Source organism: Carassius carassius, chromosome 27 (genome assembly GCF_963082965.1).
Source record: "Carassius carassius chromosome 27, fCarCar2.1, whole genome shotgun sequence".
NCBI lineage: Eukaryota > Metazoa > Chordata > Actinopteri > Cypriniformes > Cyprinidae > Carassius > Carassius carassius.
In genome coordinates this window covers 21,312,008-21,333,564 of record NC_081781.1, presented here as the reverse complement: position 1 = coordinate 21,333,564, position 21,557 = coordinate 21,312,008, and the positions used below count along the sequence as shown (strand labels likewise).

The 21,557-nt window shown below is 34.9% G+C and overlaps 2 protein-coding genes across 2 annotated transcripts; one reads left to right on the top strand and one right to left on the bottom strand.

Annotated features, from left to right (window-relative positions):
• Positions 1-210: 210 nt before the first annotated feature.
• On the bottom strand, positions 211-16,323 carry zyg11 (zyg-11 family member, cell cycle regulator). The gene is made up of 16 exons (XM_059513125.1): positions 15,969-16,323; positions 14,259-14,424; positions 11,724-12,238; positions 10,574-10,819; positions 10,319-10,459; positions 10,062-10,238; positions 8,848-8,912; positions 8,062-8,161; positions 5,232-5,282; positions 4,964-5,125; positions 4,834-4,881; positions 3,628-3,825; positions 3,496-3,548; positions 2,337-2,434; positions 2,064-2,243; positions 211-1,270 (listed from the first exon to the last, which is right to left on the bottom strand). Exons 1-16 carry the CDS (start codon positions 15,990-15,992, stop codon positions 1,254-1,256), a joined length of 2,241 nt encoding a protein of 746 aa, XP_059369108.1. The 5' UTR covers positions 15,993-16,323; the 3' UTR covers positions 211-1,253.
• Positions 16,324-17,292: 969 nt separating this feature from the next.
• On the top strand, positions 17,293-21,355 carry LOC132107368 (cytochrome c oxidase assembly factor 7). Its single transcript, XM_059513592.1, is given in 6 exon segments — positions 17,293-17,311; positions 19,545-19,583; positions 19,667-19,826; positions 20,952-21,118; positions 21,121-21,219; positions 21,222-21,355. Coding segments are annotated over 6 exon segments (618 nt in total).
• The last annotated feature ends 202 nt before the right edge of the window (positions 21,356-21,557 follow it).

Below are 21,557 nucleotides of genomic sequence, written 5' to 3'. Positions count from 1 at the left end.
TACAGTAGAAATTATAACAAATACTTTTTCATGTACTGAGCAAGAACAGCTGCATGACACAACACGATTTGCTGGAACATATTATCGTAATACATGGCCCAGTTATGAACAGAAAACAAATCCATGCTGCAAAAAGAAGCATACACATCAAGGGAAAAAACATTTGCATATAAAAAAAGAAGCAGCTTTTTTTAGATCACTGGAACAAAATGGAATATAACTTTTTTAATTGTAATTCCAAACAAGACACGTTGAACCTGCTGTTTAACAGCTTCATTGGTGTTAAATAAAATCAAACTTCAAGTTCAATGCAAGTATGTTTAGCAAGAAGGCAAATCCAATGACGTTTGGCAAATCACCAGCGCACCAAAATTGCCACGATGAGAACAAAGTTCTTCCTATTGCATTTTTTTACATTTTTTTATACAAGGTGCCGTTTATCTGAATCCATTTTTATGTCTACATGCTTGACTTCTCAACGTGGTTTACAAGGCAATCCATTTATTGATGTGCTCCTGCTTTCCAGCAAAGGCAAAACTTTATTTGTATTCATCTCCACCCGTTTCGTTTGCTTCTGAAGAGCTCTGGGTTCTTGAGGAATCTTTCATCTGAGCATCCGGTCTATAATCATTTTTGAAACCAACTCAAATCTGGAATCATAATACTTCGCGTGCAACACAACATTATAAACACTGTCATCTGTCATGGTTGATAAACAGTCTATAAAATATAAATTTCATCCCTAAAGCTCTCATGCTGTTCAATGCACTTTTTTTCTCTTTTTGCAATTTAACATATTCTACAATTAAAGTTACAAAACAGTTTCTTTCTGTTGTGTCATTTTTTGTATTATTGCATTTTATGCCCAACAGGACACAAATGTGTCATATAAATGAAATTTCCAATTGAGTTACATCTAAATCTGAATATGCTTACATAGCAATCTGATGCACATGCTCTTAATACACAAATGCACACAAACTCTCACATACCCACGTTTTAACAGAAACGCACTCTCTGAGCTGCTGTGCGTCTAAATAAACATTTCCTCAGATCAAAGAGACTTAATTCTTACGTCAAATAAATAACGGATTCTGTTGTGTGCAAACATATGCAAAGTAATTCATCCGCACATTCCTCCTAACATGAAGAGCAGCAGAGCGTCATTGTCATACGGATGGGCACAAGTCAACAAACAATTACAAAAAGCTTCCAGTTTTTGGCGGCATCCTATCCAGAGAACACTAATTGTGTCATGAAACGTTTTTCTCTGGAAAACAAAAAAGACATGTGGAATTAAAATCTCACATTATACCTAAAATTGAACATTTATACTTCAGAAAGTGACGTTTTGAAATGTATTTTAAAGGTTAAATCCTTTAAAGGGATAGTTCACCCAAAAATGAAAATCCTGTCATTTAATAACTCACACTCATGTCGATCCAAACCGATAAGACCTTCGTTCATCTTCAGAACACAAATTAAGATATTTTTGATGAAATCTGAGAGCTCTCTGACCCTCCATAGACAGCTAGGATATTACCACGATCAATGCACAGAAACCTAGGTAAAATAGATCGGTAAAATAGTCTGTGACATCAGTAATCGTTTTTTTTATCAATTTTATGAGAATACTGATGTGCACAAAGAAAATAATCAGTGCTGATTACGTTCTGGGGTACTCTCCAAAAATGGCAGAAGATGGTAATTCGGGGAGAAGAATTGTTGAATAAATTGTTATTATTTTCTTTCCACACAATAAGTATTCTCGTAGCTTTGTAAAATTACGTTTGAACCCCTGATGCAACATGGATTATTTTACCGATGTCCTTGCTAGGTTTCTGTGCATTGATCGTGGTAATATCCTTACTGTCTATGGGGGGTCAGAGAGCTCTCGGATTTCATCAAAAATATCTTAATTTGTGTTCTGAAGATGAACGAAGGTCTTACAAGTTTGGAGCGACATGAGGGTGAGTGATTAATGACAGAATTTTCATTTTTGGGTTAAGCATCCTTTTCAAATTTAAAAGGAACTTGACTTTAGTTTTTCTGTGGACATGTACCTCTATGCGTGTGTATTTTGGGCGGTCCTGTGAATCCGGTGCGCGCTCTGTGGCGATGTAAACTGTCTAGGATGCTTTCGGCCAATCGCTGCACGTCGCCGTGGGTTTTGGGATGTGACCTCACTGCCTCTAGCTGCTGCAGTCCTCCCTCCTCCAGTAGCATGCTGCAGTACCGCCCCGCTGCATTCATGATGGCAATACAGGAAATAAAATTCTTACAACACAGAAAGTCTCTGGGCTCAGAACGTGTTGGGTTTATAGTGCTGATCTCACCATTTTTGCTGCAGACGTGCTGCATGGCCCATGCGGCCCACAGCTGGACTCCAGGGGTCTGGAAGCACTTCAGTAAAGGGAAGAAAGGGTTGAACGACCTGGAAAAGACAAACAGAGATGTACACTAAACACTATTTCTTTGTAATACAATAAATCATTTTCTTTCTAGTGCATGAATGGCAAAGTAGAAGAGGGGTCTATACAAGCATTAAACCGAAACTACCAAAAGCAAGACCCCCTTAATGTGACTGAACACCAGTCATGTCAAACAACAATTTTTTTTTTTTTTTTATGGAAATAAAACAAACAGTACATATTAGATGAAAAACATAAACTGAAAATTAAAAATGTTGAAAAACAAAAAAAAATTAAATTTAATAAGGGAAAAAAAAAACAGTGGAAACAATCATTAAAACAAACTAAATTAAAAAAAAAAGGGAAAAGGCCCACATTAATTTTAGCTTCTTAAACTAATTTATTTTTTTTATTATTAAGAAATGAAAATAAAAACTGAACATATAATTAATAAAAGAAAAGAATGTTAATTACCCCCCCCCCAAACCAGTACTGTCAATGTTTAAGTTAACTTTAAAAGTTAATTGCAAACTTCGTTACCTTGTTGCCATTATTTATTACTTTATTTTTAATAAAGATTTTATGCATTTTACATATTTAACTGCATATATTAAATGTTTTTTCAATGTTTATATATATATATACAAATCTGTACTTTAGACATTTTGTACATTAAAGTAAAAATAGTTTAATGTCATAAAATAGGAAAAAACTGCTCATATATTAACTTTATTTCTGTGATTTCTTTAAAAAAAAAAAATCATAATTCATGTTTATCTTATAATATACTGTTTTATATATATATATAAAGTTATAAGTCCAAACTCAACACATTTGAGGATTTAAGAGCCCAGTGAACTCATTTTATTTTTTACCCAAATTCTCAGTTTACATTTTTTAGGGCACTGTTTTAATGGTTTAAATAAATGTTGATAATTAAAAAGAGTGTCTAATTATTGAATTCAAAGCTTTAATAATTTATTGATATTTTAACAATAATAGTGCTCTATGAAATGTCTTAAAAATGACCAAAACCAGACCGGACACACCCCTTTAGTACTCGACACTGTTTCTCATATCTCACCTGTACGCTACCATCTCACATTCGGGCGCTGGCCACTTCAGAATCACCGAATGCTGCGAAAGTGAGACACATGATTAAACCATTTATAATCATACCCAAACAATTTATACTTGTGTTTGCGCAAACACGCACCAGTTGCTCCAGCAGCGTGGTCCTGAGTGACAGGTCGAGGGTCCACACCTTCTCGCCCCGTGATGTGAGGTGTGCCAAGATGCCTGCGGCAAAATAACTGACCTCCACCTCTGGACTGTTCAGCAGAGAGCGGATGTGCTCCAGAAAACTCTGAACCATCAGCTCACCGTGCAAATCCCCAACCTCGGCGATGTTATTCTGAATACAAAGGAAACAATCACACAAAACATTCAGAACTAGACAAGATAGAGAAAGGAAAACAACACAGGGGACCACAGCTCCAAAAATGCAACTGAATGCAAAGTGAAATCGTCTCATTATACTTTCTAACTAAGGGAAACTATTAGCATAATCCCTCAGCAGTGCTTCCTTTAACACGAGAAGGCGTTTTATCAGTGCTGCCCACAGCTTCAGAATCACTCACCTCAACTCAGTTTTATGTATTTCTCTCTCCAGTGCATAACCAGCACAGAATTATTAGAGGCTTGATGCAAAAAATGCTTCTATTCGATGCTACATTATGCTGCTAAAAGATTTTATGCACACACACACATACACGTTTGAATGATTTGGGGTAAAAAAAAAAAACAAACAAAAAAAAAAAGGTCTCTTATGCACCCTAAGGCTGCATATAATTGATCAAAAGTCCAATATAACCGTAATATTGTGAAATATAATATAAATATATTTTAATATGCAATGTATTGCTGAATGTTCAGCTTCATTACTCCAGTCTTCTGTGTCACTTCAGAAATCATTCTTATATGCTCATTTAATGCTCAAGAAACATTTATTATTATTATCGATGTTGAAATCAGTTTTAATAATACATTTTTTGTTCATAATATATATAGCATCTTTAAAGAAGCATCTTTGTCACTTTTGGTCAATTTATGAATCCCTGCAGTATGAAAGTTTATATATACACAGTAAAACTCAAATGATTCAGACCAGATATAATTTTTGATATTTATTTACTAGTGGGTGCAGGACACTATATGTAAGTTTATGGAAATCCTCACTTATATAAATGTCACCTTAATTGCTAAGAGAGTCTAACAGAAGGATGGCATTGTCGAGATTCATTTCTTCTGACAAATTGCTGTGTGTGATTATGTGCGCTTGTAATTTAAGGTTAAAATCAGTTTTTGAATCCCACATTCCCAGTGTGAACCTTTGACCCCCACTGTATAGATTGTTTCTTACCAGTAAACCCAGGATCTTCTGTTGAATGGATGACTCTGATGGAAAGGACTGGAAAAAGAGACATTTTGAGAAGAGAATACAAGGCAGGATTTTAACAAATAACTGTTGCGTTCTCCTGAGAAGTGTTTACCTCGAGTACTTTGATGAAGAGCTCTAGTCCCTGGTTCTCTATGAAGTGTCTGCAGGTGGTAGGAGATTCATCCGTGAGGTTCCACAGAGCGCTGAGTGTGAACTTCAACGTGGCATCCACGATAGCCTGACACGTTTTCTGCCGCACAATGTGCAGGAGTTGCTATGATGTGAAGAGTGAGAGAGAGGTAAGTATCCACTATTAATCCAATTAAAGTGTTACAAATGTTAAGCATTAAATGTGAGAGGGAAAAAAAACAACAACTTACCTTTACAATGAAAAGCTCAGCTCCTAATTGTGCAGTTTGCTCAGTGGACAACTAAGAAACACACACAAAGAGCCATCATCATCATCATCATAAAAAAAAAAAAAATACTACTGAAGGATTCATTTACTCTTGTCCAGTTGCACCTGGAGTGCGTCTCAAACCACCTCCTGAACTGATTGGGGAGATCCCTCGTGAATGTGTTTCGGAGGGCATTAAAACTATCTATTGATCTATTCACTATTAATCCATTTCACACATACAGTCTTTTCTCGTAAATTACCAGTAAAAGATCATGTGTGAACAGAACATTTTTAAAAAATACCTGTAAATCAGTTCTGGTAATTAACCAGAAAGGGAAGTTGTAACAATACCAGTAAATTTCTAGAATGATGCTGTGTGTGAACACAAAGATGATTACCGGTATGAGAATGTACAGAGTCAGATCCCACTGACGAATGAAGTCTGCTTTGGGCCAATCATCTTTTTATTAGTTTTTCTATGTAAATATGCAGTAGATGGGCATCTTTGTTCCGTTCATAAGTGCTGAGGGTCTGCAGTTGGATACCACAGTACGTGTGTCTCGTGTTTATAACAGCAAAAACACATTTTGTTTGATCCCTTATGTCTTTCACTCAGACTTTAAAAATGTTTTCCAATTGGACAGATGAAAGTGAAACTAAAGCGCTTCTCCTCATGCAAGTGAATAAGACAACGGAGCAGGTTTTAACCATAATTTCCGATGACTGACATCACAGAATTTACTGGTATTTGAAAAAGTGAAAGTGAAAGTTGTGACATTTGCCAAGAATGCCAGGATGCCATTGTTTGAATTTACCGTTAAAGTAATTCTGGTAATTTTAGGGTAATTTACTGGGATTGGTGTGTGAAGGGGGCTATTAATAGCCACCCAATCAAAGAAAAAGTGTTAAGTGTAAGTAGGCCCCTAGAAAAACCAACTATGCTTTTCTTTCAAACCAGGGCTCCAGACTAACATTTGAGAGCAGTGGCACCAGCGACATTAAATTCTTCAGATGGTGGCACCAGGAGTAGATTTGGTAGTGCTGGGGTGGTGTGGGGGTATTCAAAATAAAGATTATTTAATCAAAGAGGGTTTTCTTGTTTTGCATTAATAAGTGCGGTTGCTAATAATATTTAATGTTAATTTCTTGTTTATTTTTATTGTTTATACAGATTTGAGAGTAAAGCACTCAGCTTGAGTTAAGATGTATTCAAAATTTACTTTTATTGACAACAGTAACAGGTGCAAAATCTACTTTTTATAAACAGAAAATGTATATATTCCACTCTTATTAAATGTACCGTTAAGCCAGTAAGTGCTCCTCTGCTGCTGTCTACTGGTTATAATTGTAATTTGATGTATTTTTTATTTTTATTTTATATAAGTGTTTGTTTACAAGGTATATTTTGTTCATCCCATTAAAAATAACTTTCAAACGGGCTCATTTAAGAGCTTTAAAGTGCTGGAAATAGTTGTCTTGAATGCTTGAAAATCATTAAAAATCGCATGAATTTCTCTCTCAAAAGGTTGTACAAACCCTGAAATGAATGATGTAATGCATTCAAATATTTCTACCACAACACCATGGTTACAGTTAGCCTTGCTGCTTCTGCTTTCCTAATGTATGTCAGCGCTGTTCATGAAGGAGATTTCTGTGCAGAATTTGAATGATTCTCACTAGATCTCACAGTAACCTTATAATTGTGCGGTGAATTCAAATGCTTCTCAATGGATCTCCCAGCACTGTTGCACTGTAACAGTGTCGCAAAATCAACTTTGGCACCCGAGTAAAGCTGTTCTTTGCGTTGTGTTGCGGTCCGAGCTGATAAACGGTCCACGCTGCACAGCTGCCATTTGATGTTTGAACTTTACTTATGAGTTGAACAACGCGGTGGTCACACCAGTGCGACCTCTCACAACAATTAGTCGCACCGGCAGAAAAAATGGTCGCAGTCTGGAGCCCTGCAATCATACTGCTATAATTTCCTTTTTGTGGACAGATTCATACATTCAATTTTCATTCATATTGTCATAAGCAGAGATTAACGACCAATGCTGTGTGACTGCCCCTAGGGGGCGACGATTATTTAGGGGCCTTTCCACCATATGGAATGTTGGGATGGGAGATGAGACTCTGATTGGTTTATTGCACGTCACACCCAAAAGACACCCATTACTCATTAAGAGAATAGGGACAACCCGTTTAGACCATGCGGTGGGCGCACCGACTGTTTCCCGTCCTTAAACTAGCAAAAGTGGATTCGGACACACCCGGAGTACACCTGCACTGTGTGCTTTAGACCATATGCTCAGATCATTAAAATAGGGCCTTAAGTGTGGAATGTTGGACACTTCATGCACTCAACTTTCACAGCTTTAATTACATTGCGAAGAGGAGGAGCTATCAGACTCCCGATTATTTATGACAAAGTAACCTAATAAAATTCATACACCATATGGTAAGTGCATAGTGTATACCGCGTCATTTGAAACACACTTTCACGATTCTGACGATGTAATTTTTTTCAAATAAGCCTTTTTCACAGATGGTTTTCAATGAATGGGAAGAGAGCTTTATGTAATCAACATTAAAGAAACTTTTAATTAAGAATTAAAAAACCTATAATTCAGCCCATGACAGCAGCACAGATAAACTCCTCTGATCGCTGCAGACATCAGCGGGCTGACGTGACCCATCTCAGTTCTGTCACACTGCATTTCACGATGCATCACAGCGATAGAATGTTCTGAACCTTTTGTGGGAGCCTCCCAGGTTACGTTTCCTCTCAGCCACAGACTGCAGCTGCTTACCTTGGCAGCGAGGATGGAGATAATAGCTACGGCCATCCTCTGCATGTTCTGATCCTCGTGGTTACACAGCCACTGCATGACCAACTTGGCAGCTTCGAACCTGACCGAACAAATGTCATAATTGATTCACATAAAGCGGTGTGACATTTAAATCTGTCAACAAGACAACACACTAACAGTTTGAACTGAAAGATTTATCTGATAATCTTTTCCATCTAAAATGTTAGGCTTAGATTATTTTAGAAATATAGTAAACAGTCCTGAGTAGGTGTGTCTAAATTTGACTTATGCATTTACAAAACAGAACTGTTTTTCTGCGTTCTGACTGGCTGACACGACACGAGTTTACATACTACACATTATCACTTTGAAAATCCTTTTTAATAATACTTATATTCAGCAAGGATGCATCATCCAAAGAGACTATAATTAAACTATTTAGTAATTAGCAAAAATTAATATTAATGAATTTTCGCAATATTACTGTTTTTACTGTATTATTCGTTTTTGCATAAAATAAATTAGGCCTTGGTGAGCAAAAATCTTAATAACTTCTAACATTTGAAGAGTAGTTTCATAAAGAAACAAATCAAATACGAGAAAAGGGCAACAGATGATCACTGGTCAGGCAAAACAGATGAAAATACCATGCATATTTAGACTTATTTTTCTTTAAAATAACTTGATTATGTATTGATATTACCCGAGCATTATTAGCAGCTTGACAAAACCTAAAGCGAGTGATTTATTATTGCAACATTTTTAAGTAGAAATGAAAAGTGGTACCTGTTGAAAGGAACCTCCTGCAAGATTCGATCGCTGCATAGAGACAGCAGGCAGTTCTTCTGCAGCTGGAAGAAACATAAACAGCACAGCGGTTTACCGGGAAATCATAACTGGCAACAGTAAAATCTTTTTCTCATTCTTAAAATGATGCACTGTATCCTCACAGGGAACTGAATGTTCATGTAAAATAAAAATGTTGAATGTTCTCAGGAAGAACAAATGCTTATTGTGTGAAAAGTGTACTTCCTGTAGAGGTGACACAATCATACTACCAAGTGAAAGTGACCCGACTACATAAATATATATTTTATCTTATCATACAATCTAATTCATTAATCCACTGAGGGAAACAATTTGAGCCAAACAATACTGAAATATTCATAATATTTCAGTGATGATTTTGCTTGCAACATAAAAGCAACATAGTAAATATTGCAGTGATTTTAATGCATTTAGTTTATCTATCAATTTTTCCTAAATTCCATTATACAAGTTCAATGTTTAGACACTTCAGTAGTGAAAAGAGAATTTGAATAAGTGTTATTTTAGTATTACTTATATAATAATAATAATAATCTAAAGACTTTGAATTAGCGTTAATTTGTACATTTTTTTTTTTACATTATTTGCATACAGTTTGCATTACAGTTTTAGTAATTTCAGTATTAAACTTAAATTTAATTTAGTGTCATATCAAATGTTTTTTTTTTCCATTTAATATTTACGTAACCGAAAATGTTTTTTAATATTATATGCATTTTTAATTTTTTAACAATTGTTTTATTTAACAATAACACTGGTTTAAATAGGTAAGGTTGATTTATTCCCTGTGCAAACTATCCATTTTAATAAATGAATTCAGTACTAAAACAATTCAAAATTAACTATTTTGTTTAAATAAAAATATAAACATAACTATATTAAATAATACATAGTATAAACTACAAAAACTGCTATTTATTATAAAGCATCAATGCATTCAAGCATAGTAAAAGAAATTAGTAAATGTTATTCTTCCTTGGGTTCGAAACATGTTTTTCTTATTATAAACTAGATTTAAAGTGGATGTAATGTTTTGCATTAAACATTTAAAATATTCGGCAACAAAATCTTTTTTTTTACATAAAGAGCAAAAAATACATTAACTGTAGTCTGCTATACTGTAATTTGATTTCAGTCGTGATGGGCAGTTTTTATCTGATGTTTTCATGTACCTGCTGGTGGTTGGGGAAGGTCTTCATGGCTTCGAGCAGCAGCTGCGTGATGTTCCCCAGGAGTCGTACAGGGATTCCGAAGGCCAGTTCCTGTTTGGTGAGGTTGAACACACAGGCACTGGCTGCCAGCTGCACGTTCAGTGTGGCCGGATGATTCTTCATCCCCAGCGCTACCAACTGCAGATGGGCAGAGCAGATTGATATGGAGAAACACAGTGACCTTAGATTCATCACTCAGTCTTTGCGAGGATGCATACCTTCAGGATGTCAGGCCTTGGTTTCTCCATGGCATGAGTGAGGCTGAAGAGGTGGAAGAGAGCTTCTCTGACAAACCCCTCTCTCTCACTGTATCTTCTCAACGCCTCACAGATCTGAGTCTCATTGGCCTCTCCAGTCACCTGAAAAACAGAACAAAAATCATGAACTTACAATCACCTACTTCATCTAAAAGAAGCACCGGGTAATTATGTTGCATTTTTCAAAACATCTTGCTGTTGCATGTGAGCACCTACCTTTAAGCTGCCCTCTCCAGACAGGAAGTCAGAGAATCCGGCATCGGTGGCCAGCAGACCAACGAATGTCATGCCCGGTCTGGCCTCCACGAAAGCCCTGACCGCTGCATCGGTCACCAGCTTACGGCCAGACACGTCCAGAGACACCAGCTGGGGCAGGATGCCAGGAGTCTCCAGCAGCTGCCGCGCCACGTCCGATGTGAACTGCTTATCATCTGAGATGTCCAGGTGCTGTAAAGCTTCAAGCTGGACACACAGAAAAATCATGTGCATACAATCACAAGCATTATGATGAACTTTCTGGCTAGTGAGACAAATTTCTTAAAAGTCAAAATTCTTTTTCTGCTATTTACTCTAAAATAGATTTTAAATGCAATTCAAACCTATGATGACTTGATATTTTCCATTTTCCATTTCTTTCTTTATTATCTATCATCCATCCATCTATCAATCTAAAACTGCTTCATTGCTTAATAATATGAATAAAATAATTAAATAAAAAGATAAAAGCTTGTTGGTTTAATCACTGAATATTAAGGCAAATTAGAATAGTTATTTTACAGTTATACTAAAAAAAAAAAAAAAAAATTTACTTCCGAGCTTCTTGACTGTATTAGGGTCACTAAATCACTGAAAATATTACATGATTTGACAGATTTATGAAACATAAGTATAGGTTAGGTTGTAAAATGTCCTTAAAAACATGATAATTAATAAAATATCATGAATTATTAATGTATTAAATGTACTAGTGATGATTTTGCTTGTGATGTGAAAACAACATAAATATCGTAGTGATTTTAATCTGTTTTTTCGAAATGCCTTTAGAAGAATGTTAAGATGCATAACTTAAGTAGTGAAAAGAGCGTTTGAGTCAGTTTTATTTTAATGTTATTTATATATTAATATTTTGCATTTGCTTCATTTTGAATTTAATTCAAGTTTGTCCCTAAAAATATTCCACGATATTAATAAACTAATAATTCATGATATTTAAAAATACTTAAAGATACAAGATATATTTAAAGATACAAGAGAAATATATCATCTTGATTTGACAGCTATCTCACATGACATCTAAATTACACGTGACTTTGTTTCTTGAAAGATACAAAAACGACTTCAGCATTAAAACAGATGGAGAGCTGACCTGACTGAGCACAGCTAGCAGTTGAGCGGTGGTCATCTCCAGCCTCTTGAGCTGGTGCATGGTGAGATAGCGCAGCCTGCTCCTCAAGCCCAGGAGCGGGGTCAGGTTCGTCACTGAGGTGTTGGAGATATCCAGACTCTCCAGGCGAGGCAGCGTGCACACGTCCACCAAGCCCCAGTCATAGAAGTCCACGCTGGACACGCTGAGTGCACGCAGCACCTGCATGGCACTGAAACAGCGACGGCTGGGCTCCTCCAGAGAAGACATGGTCAGGCCGTTCAGGACGAGCCGCTGCAGACTCTCCTGCAAGGTTTTATTGGATGATAAAACTCGAAGGATGTCAGCAATGGTGAGGTCTGCGTTGACCCGTGAAGCGTCTAGCTCCACGAGGCGGTGTGGGCAGAGGGCACGCTGGAAGGCCTCGGCGGAGATGCGCGCCGTGCGGATGCAGGCGTGCCGCAACCGGAACTGCTGGCAGCTTCGGAAGATTCCCACTGTGCTGTCATTCAATAGGCCTGTGAGAGAAACATTATTCTCAATCGTTTTAGTACAGATTCACTTTTTTTTCGTCTGAGCCGGAAATACAGCTAAGTTTAATTTCCAGCTTCTGTACCCCTCTCAGTTCTATATTGTGCCAAAAATTTAATTTATAAAGAAATGTAAAAACATGTTAGTTTAGTTAAAATATAATATTTATATTTTATTTTGTATCAGCTCTGTTTCACATAATAAAAATTAATGTTTTAATGTTATTGTTTAATGTTATCCATATATATATATATATATATATATATATATATATATATATATCCATATATATATATATATATATATATATATATATATATATATATATATATATATATATATATAAAACATAGAACATTAACATTAAAACATTAATTTTCATTATGTGAAACAGAGCTGATACAAATTAAATATTAATATTAGATAAACTAAACTAATATACAGTATATTAAATATTCGAATAACTAGAAATATTGCCTTGGCAACTAAGTGAAATAAGTTCAAGTACTAAATTTACTAAAACCTAAATAAATTTCACAGTTTTATAGGTTCAAAATAATAATAATAACAAAATATTTAAAAGCGAAATCAGTATATGAATACTCAAAAGGCCTAATTCTCTCAAATATTGTTCACAAATCTGTCTAAATCTGTGAAGTGGACCAATCTAATCAGCATCTTGATATGCCACACCTGTGAGGTGGATGGATTATCTCGGCAAAGGAGAAGTGCTCACCAACACAGATTTAGACAGATTTGTGAACAATAGTATACATAGAAAAAGTCTTAGATCTATGAATGTCGTGTGTATAATTTTGTACAGTGTAAATATTGAACATGTCACCATTTTTCTCAGTAAATATATTTCTAATAGTGCTGTTGACATGGAATTTTCTCCAGATGTCGGTAACAACCAAAGTAATCCATCCATACAAAGGAAACAATACAATTAAGAAATTAAGTTCTTTGTAATAAAGTATAATGACACAGGGACAAAGTATTGAACAGGGAGGTGCAAAAAGGCATGGAAAGCCATGACACCAGCTGAAATCTATAAGAAATTAGAAGGCAATCCTGCCCCTAGTCATTGGAAATTAATATTAGTTGGTTCAGTCTCAACTGATGGCCTTTAAAAAGTCTGTCTTATGACCAAAGTATCACATAAGAAACATTTCATGATGGGTAAATGCAAAGAGCTTTCTCAAGACCTTCGCAACCTTATTGTTGCAAAACCTACTGATGGCATCGGCTACAGAATAATTTCTATACTTCTGAATGTTCCACTGAGGACTGTTGGGGCAATAATCCGGAAGTGAAAAGAAAATTATTTTTCCATAAACCGGCCAAGACCAGGTACTCCTCGCAAGATTTCTGACAGAGGAGTGAAAAGAATTATCAGAAGAGTTGTCCAAGAGCCAAGGATCACTTGTGGAAAGAGCTGTATTTACCAGGTACAATTGTTTTCATTACATTTTATTACAGAATCTGAATTTATTTGTTTTGTTTTCTTTACATGTATGGATTACTTGGGTTGTAACTGATATCTGGTGAAAATTTCATGTCAAATTTCACCTTTAGAAACATATTTTCTGAGAAAAATGGTGACATGTTCTTATTTTACCCGCTGTACGTACACATACACACACACAACATTTAATAGAATCGTTTAAATGAGTTTGAATTAGAATTATTCAATTGCATTTTGGTCTGTTCCTTATGCAAAGTGATATGGCTAATGACTATGAACAATTTATGCTGTTTATTCTACTTTTTTCCAAGGATGATGGTGAATAAAGTTCAGTGTAACTTTAATAATAAACTCCAATTGTCGAGATTGTGTTTTGTTTTACTGATAAACATTAAAGGTGAGTAATTGACTGAGTCCCTATTTTATATGGACTATCTCTTTAGAATACTAAATAGAACACACAATCATTGTTCCATCTGCAGGAATGTCATCCTACGTTTGTGCAGGCTTCCTCAAAAAACCGGACGCCTCGTACTCACCCTCAGTGGCCATCTTACATAGCAGTTGGTCGGCCAGCTCCTGAGGGAAGACCAGCGGCTCACGGAAGGAGAGCGAGCCGTCATCACGCATCTCACAGAAGAGCTCCAGCCTGGAGCTCACCAGAGTCATGCACAGATCGGTCAGAGACGGCGGGGAAGCCTCGTCCTGCAACAACATCAAATCAGATCTCAACCCTCATAAGCCTTTTTTTTCCTAGGTTTGGGAGCTTTTCTTTATTACACTGCTTAGGAAATCAATCCTCTGATGTATTATATTGTAAGTAATGACTAAGCTGAGTGCAAAACCAGTCTCTTAACTGGATAATAGATCTTTTTATGTATATCAACTAGTCCAGGGGTTTTCAAACTGGGGTCTGGAGACCCACAGAGGACCACAGGGAATTGCTATATGGACAAGAGTATGTGGAATCAATTAATGAAAAACTGCAAAATAAAGAAATAACTTGCCCTGCATATATAAATAGAGGTTTCAATTTAAGAATTAGTTTCCGCAATTTATTTATTTGTCCCTTCATTTTCGTTTAATGCAGACCACATTGTACCGATTCGTTCCCTCATTTTAATTAAATCAAATTAGTACAACATAGCCATGATTGACTAAAATGAAGGAACAGATTCTTAATTTGTGGCCGTGACTGAATTAAAATGAGGAAATGAAAAAAAAAAAAAAAAAGGGAACAAATTCTTTCATTCTGTACTGCAAAATAGTAGTGCTGTCAAACGATTAATCGCATCCAAAATAAAAGTCTTACATAATATATGTCTGTGTACTGTGTATATTTATTATGTGTATATATAAATACACACACATTCAAGTATACATTTAATTTTTTTTATATATATTAAATATTTATATATGATTTAAATTATACAAATATAAATGTATACATACAAATATTTTCAAAATATGCGCTATATGTCTTTTTACTTATAAATATACACAACACACACACACACATACATATATATATATATATATTATAATGTAAACAACTTATTTTGGATGAGATTAATCGTTTGACAGCTCTACAAAGTACAGTATGAAATGCAAGTATTTCTTAATGCTATTCTCATTTTGCAATGTAGTTTTTGGCTAATAATAAGATCATTTATAGTTATTATATTTGAGACCGCAAGATAAATTACTTTAGAAGTTACATATTACTTATTAATAATGTATATTTAGTATTTTAAGTCTTTTTTGTTACCCATAAATGCTATTATATACTTTTCAGCATATTTGGTCGTGAACAATATTAAGTAATGTTATATCGCATAGAAATGAGCACACTGCCATACTAGTTTTAATATATCTGACACAAAGACCTCGCTTGAAGTTTATCATGTTTTGTGGGCCGTAGTATAAAAAAAATACTGAAATCCCTTCATGCAACGTTAGTCTACAAACTGACCGCTGGAGAAAGTGTTTGTGTTTTAATCAATGAACAAATTGTGCTTTAAACCTTTAAAGGGTTTAAATCTATAACCTGGCAGCTCCAAACTTGTGATCAACACAATAAAGAACTGAGAAAACGTCGTAGAGCAATGTCCTAGACAGTCAGTCATCTCTAATGAAGCACAATTTTGACCACCAACATGTTCCAACCAACCTCAGAGTTTATTTACAGTACTTTGACATCCTGAGGAATGATACACACAGTAGTGTGACATCTAACGTTACAGCCTTACCATGGGCTCGAAGAGATGGATCATAACGGCCTCGAAACGAAAGAAACGCTCGTATTTAGCGTTTAATGGTTGAGGTGGAGATCAAATAAAATCCGATTGAAATGCTCTTAGCTTCTTAGCCGTTAGCCGTCAAACATCTGTCTTCAAACATTTGAAGATCCTAACCGTCGGTTTTTTAAAAGAGCACTGGCAGCTTTAAATCCACTGTAACCTCTGTTCGTCGTTTGCTTTGTTGTTTAAAGAATTTCTTCTTCTGCCGGAGAGTTCGTACGTGCTCCGGTCATTACGTGCCGTCCGCCACTTTAACGTTTTTTTATGTCAGGAGGAAGCGGTAACCATAGACGTAACGACGTCTTGACAGGTAACGTAAACAAGGCCGTCACACGGGAAACGGATTCGCGTCAGAGGAGAGGCGGGGCTGTGGGCGGGGCTTCGGAAGAGCAGCTTCTGCATGATGAGAACAATAATACTTGGTTTCTTGAACAAAAGACACATTGTTAACAATATAAGGTTGATTCTTGATTTATTAGATTATTCAGACTTGATTCAGGAGGACAGCTTCATTCTTTTCTTAGATTTCTATAAGGCTTTTGATTCTTTAGAGCACCAATTTATTATTAATTCATTAGGTAAATTTGGTTTTGGGGATAAGTTTTGCAGAGTAATTAAAACCCTTTACAATAATGGAAGTGCTTCGATTAAATTAAAGAATGGCACTTCACCAAGGTTTAGTTTATCCAGAGTGAGACAAGGTTGTCCCCTTTCTCCCTATTTATTTCTTCTTTGTGTGCAGCTACTGTCAACTTTTGTATGTGAAAGTGGTACTCAGGGTATCCGTGTAGCAGATCAAGAAATATTTATAAGTCAATTAGCAGATGACACCATCTTATTTTTGAGAGATGCTTCCCAAATCCCTATAGCCATTAATTATATAATGTTCTCTGAAGCTTCAGGTCTTAATCTAAACATAAGTAAATGTGAATTAATGTCTATTAAAGATTGTACAGCACTCACTATTTATAATATTCCAGTTAAATCTGAGATTACATATTTAGGCATTATGATAACTAAAAATCAAGATAAAAGATGTACATTGAATTTTGATCCGGTTATAATAAAAGCCCAAAGAAGATTCAATGCATGGTTGCAGAGAGACTTGAGCTTGAGAGGCAGAATACTGCTTGCTAAGGCGGAGGGCATCTCCAGGCTTACATACTCTGCACTCTCTCTATATGTGGACAACAAAATTTGTAAATCAGTTGATAAAATCCTGTTTAATTTTGTTTGGAAAAACAAAATCCATTATATTAAGAAGTCTGTATTAATGAACACGTATGAGCATGGTTGGTTGAATTTCCTTGATTTCTCTTCTTTGAACAACACTTTCAAAATTAATTGGATTAGACAGTTTTTGTGTAACCCAAACTCAATCTGGAATTTTATCCCCAATTACTATTTTTCCAAATTAGGTGGTCTCCCTTTCCTATTGATCTGTAATTATAATATTGCTAGAATCCCTTACAATTTATCTAAATTTCACAAACAGGCATTACTTGCATGGTCATTAATCTTTAAGCACAATTTCTCCCCTCAACAGTACTTCATTTGGAACAATCAAGACATTTTATATAAGAGAAAATCTTTGTTTTTTAGTAGTTGGTTTGAGAAAAACATTCTGATTGTTTCCCAGTTATTTAACTCAGAAGGTCTTCTTTTAAGTTACGAAGAATTTTTATGTAAATGTAATTTTCCAGTAACTCCCAAAGAATTTTCCATTGTCATGGATGCTACAGTATTCCTAAAGGAGCTGTTTTTAAGGGACTCTATTAGATCATCCAGCACTTTATCTATTTCTTTAGACCCATTTGAAATCCCAGTAGGAAAACTATGTTTTCTGTCACCTTCTTCATCAAGTAACTTTAAGATTAGATCACTTTTTCAAAAGGACCTTGTAACAACTCCTTATATTGTGTTTTATTGGAGGAATGTGGTTGATCACATTGATTGGAAAAAAGTATGGAATCTGTCTTCGAAATACATAATAACAAACAAGGTTAGAGAGATCTCATTCAAATTATTACACAGATTTTACCCAACTAAAGTGTTTTTGAAAAGATTTAAATCAGACATAGATACAAGCTGTTGTTTTTGTGGTGACCCTAATGAAACAGATATACATATATTTTGGGATCGTCCTCACACACAGCAATTTTGGATTGAATTCTGTAGTGTTATCAATCGCAGTGTGCTCCATGGTTTCTCTCTGCTTTTTAAGGATGTACTGTTTGGCTTCTTTAATATACCAAAAGATAAAATTAAGGAATATTTTATTATTAACCTATTATTACTTCTTGCAAAATTTAACATTCACCGTAGTAAATTCAATCGTCAAAATCCTTTATATATTGTTTTTGGAAAAGAGGCTCAACAGTATGTTCAAACTATTTCATCTTCCAAGAAGATTCCAAGAATCAAAGTTTTTGTTATTCAGTGCAATTATCAATGTCTTGCACATCAAAAAAAAAAAAAAAAGATAACAATAATACAGTTTTGTTTCCTAAAGGCTTCATTTTTGTAAGTACATTTTATATCCATAAATGTTATGTTATACGTTATACAATTCTAAAAATCTACATATACACACATTTACATTTCTAAATATTTTAATATTTCTGACATAAAAACAAATGACGATTTTCTGAATTCAGGCAAAGTAAGATAATTGGGCAAGACCTCCGAAAGATAAACTTTATATATGTATTACAGTGCATTAGTACAATTAGTACTATATATTTTCTGTTACTCGGTATTCGGCAAAATACAGTATTTAAAGGTTATATTTTGTGCTGTTCACACTGTAAATGTAGTATTGTCTAGTTAAAATAATTAGGTCCTAGATCATTTGTGATATATCTATCCAAGACACCAAGATTCTGGCAGAGATAGACATTTCATTGTAAATGTCATTTTATTTATTCATAATTTAATTGTATTATTTGGTATACATACATTATATTTTACGGAAATCTAAAGTGAAATGACATTCAGAAAAATATGGTGACCCATACTCAGAATTCGTGCTCTGGATTTAACCCATCCAAAGTGTGCACGCACACGCACGAACGCGCACGAACGCGCACGAACGCACGCACACACACACACACACACACACACACACACAGCAGTTTGGGGTTCAGTGCCTTGCTCAAGTGCACCTAAGTCGTGATATTGCCGGCCTGAGATTTGAACCCACAACCCTAGGGTAAGGAATCAAACTCTCTAAGCACTAGGCCACGATTTCCCCTAAAATAGGCATTGTGAACTACACTATAAAAAAATACCCATCATTTTATTTTATTTTTAATTCATGCCAAACAACACGAACAAATCTATTTGTGTATGAACTGTGTATGATTAACAAAGATAAAGCCTACTGAATTGTGATGAATAAAAATAACGTTAAAATAATTTATAGCCTACATATTCTAACAATTCTTTTTTTTTTTCAAAGAGATCAAAAAGCTTTAACACAAATACATTCTCAAAAAGATAAATTAAAAATAATAATAATAAAAGATATCAGTTATCAGTGTGACCGGGAGAAGGATCCTGAAGGTCGGGGAGCGCTGTCCCTCTCGCGCGGTGCTGAACAGCGGCGTGACCGCCTTCATCCGTGTGTCTTGTGTTTGTTGTCACAGGCTGGCAGAGGTGGACAGATTATCTGGAGGGTGTGAAGAAGAACTATGAGTCCACAGCTCAGGTTCTCAAGCACAACTGCGAGGTGAATGGCCATGGAGAGAGCTGCTATAAGCTCGGCGCTTACCATGTCACCGGCAAAGGTCAAGCCGGATCATGCAGATCATAAAAGCTTGTTTAGAGTCAAAATTGTAGTTGAATTTGTATATTTCTAAATGCATAATTGTGTCATTATTAACATATTTCATATTGGACTGTATATGGATTGGACTGATTGATATGCAGGCACACAATTACTAATATTTAATAAATACTTATTATTACTTAATTAAAGTGTATTAATATCTTTAAAGTTTGTTTCTTCACTGCAAAAATCACAAAAATCATATTATTGACATTTTGTTATTATTTTGACTTGATCCTAATGGGATCAAATAACTTTCTATATCTTAATTATAATTTCTTAGAATTTCAAATGATCAAGAATTTATTTATTTATTTTGACAAACATAGGATGAAGTCCAAAATTTAATTAATATTAATTTTAAATTAATATTCGTTGTAGTAAATTACTATGATTTTAATTTATGTTTTAATTGCCATATCTATAAATCCTAGTTACATTTTGGAATGTTATTTATTTATTTATGTATGTATCTGTTAACTATAGAAGACATGCTGTAAAATTTTAAATATAATGGAAAAGTCACAGAAAGCACACAAAACAATAAAAACATAATCTTAAAATATATGTATATCTATATGTATGTATGTGTAATATAAAATGCATACATTTGATATTATATATTATTATATGTATTGTATTTTTATGAAATGCTGTTATAAGTGATGCTCAAATATAATAGAAATAAAAATATGTATGCAGTGAGAAACTAAAAATTATTTGCTACAGAAAAAAAAATAATAATAATTAACATTCCAAAATTACTGTAAACTAAATATATATTATAGCTGAATTTGAGAGTATTTATATTTTAAATATATATTAATAAATATTTGTAAATGTATTATATGTTATAAATATATTGTAAATATGAAGAGTTCCTTTGCAAAAACAGATAACTCAGTTTTTAACAATTTTCAAAAGTTATGTTTTTTTCATTGGGCATTCTAGTTAAAGTCAGTCAAAATACTAGCTAACTAACACAATAAAAACACGCTAGCATAAAAAAAAAACCATGATTTATGAAAAACGTAAAAAATTGCTTTTGCAGATATATTGTATTTCAGCAACTGACTGCTTCTTTTGACATTTGGTGGTGTGACGGAGGCTGCATACTCCTGTTTTATGAAGACATGTAACAGCAAAGGAAAGAAGTCAGTGGATGCTTGTCACAACATTGCTCTGCTTGCCCATGATGGCCGAGCAATGGAGCGGGGAGCTGATGTGAAGGTGGCTCAGTAGTACTACGAGAAGGCTTGTGAGGGAGGCTTCGCCCCAGCTGTTTTAACCTGAGTGCTCTTTAAATCCAGGGATATCCAGGGCTGGACAAAAACATGCCACTGCGAGCCTGCGAGCTGGGACACGTATGGGCTGAGCCAATGCAAGTCACATGTACAAACTGGGTGATGGGACGGACAAGGATGATCAGAAAGTAGAGGAGCTGAAGAACAGGGCCAGAGAACTCCACGGACAGCAGAAAGAACGCCAACTGAAATTTGAGGAGTGAGATATCATGTTCACCTTCCCCCAAACTCCTGTTTTGACATAACTGATAAAAACACTGCAGAAATTATTTTATTAAATGATTCTGTGACACTTTTTTTTATTATAGGCTAACTGTGATTATTTATCTACTGAATCTGTTAAAGATAACTTAGAATGAGAGAGTTAGCAAATAAGTTTATTAAATACATATTACCTGTTAGTGG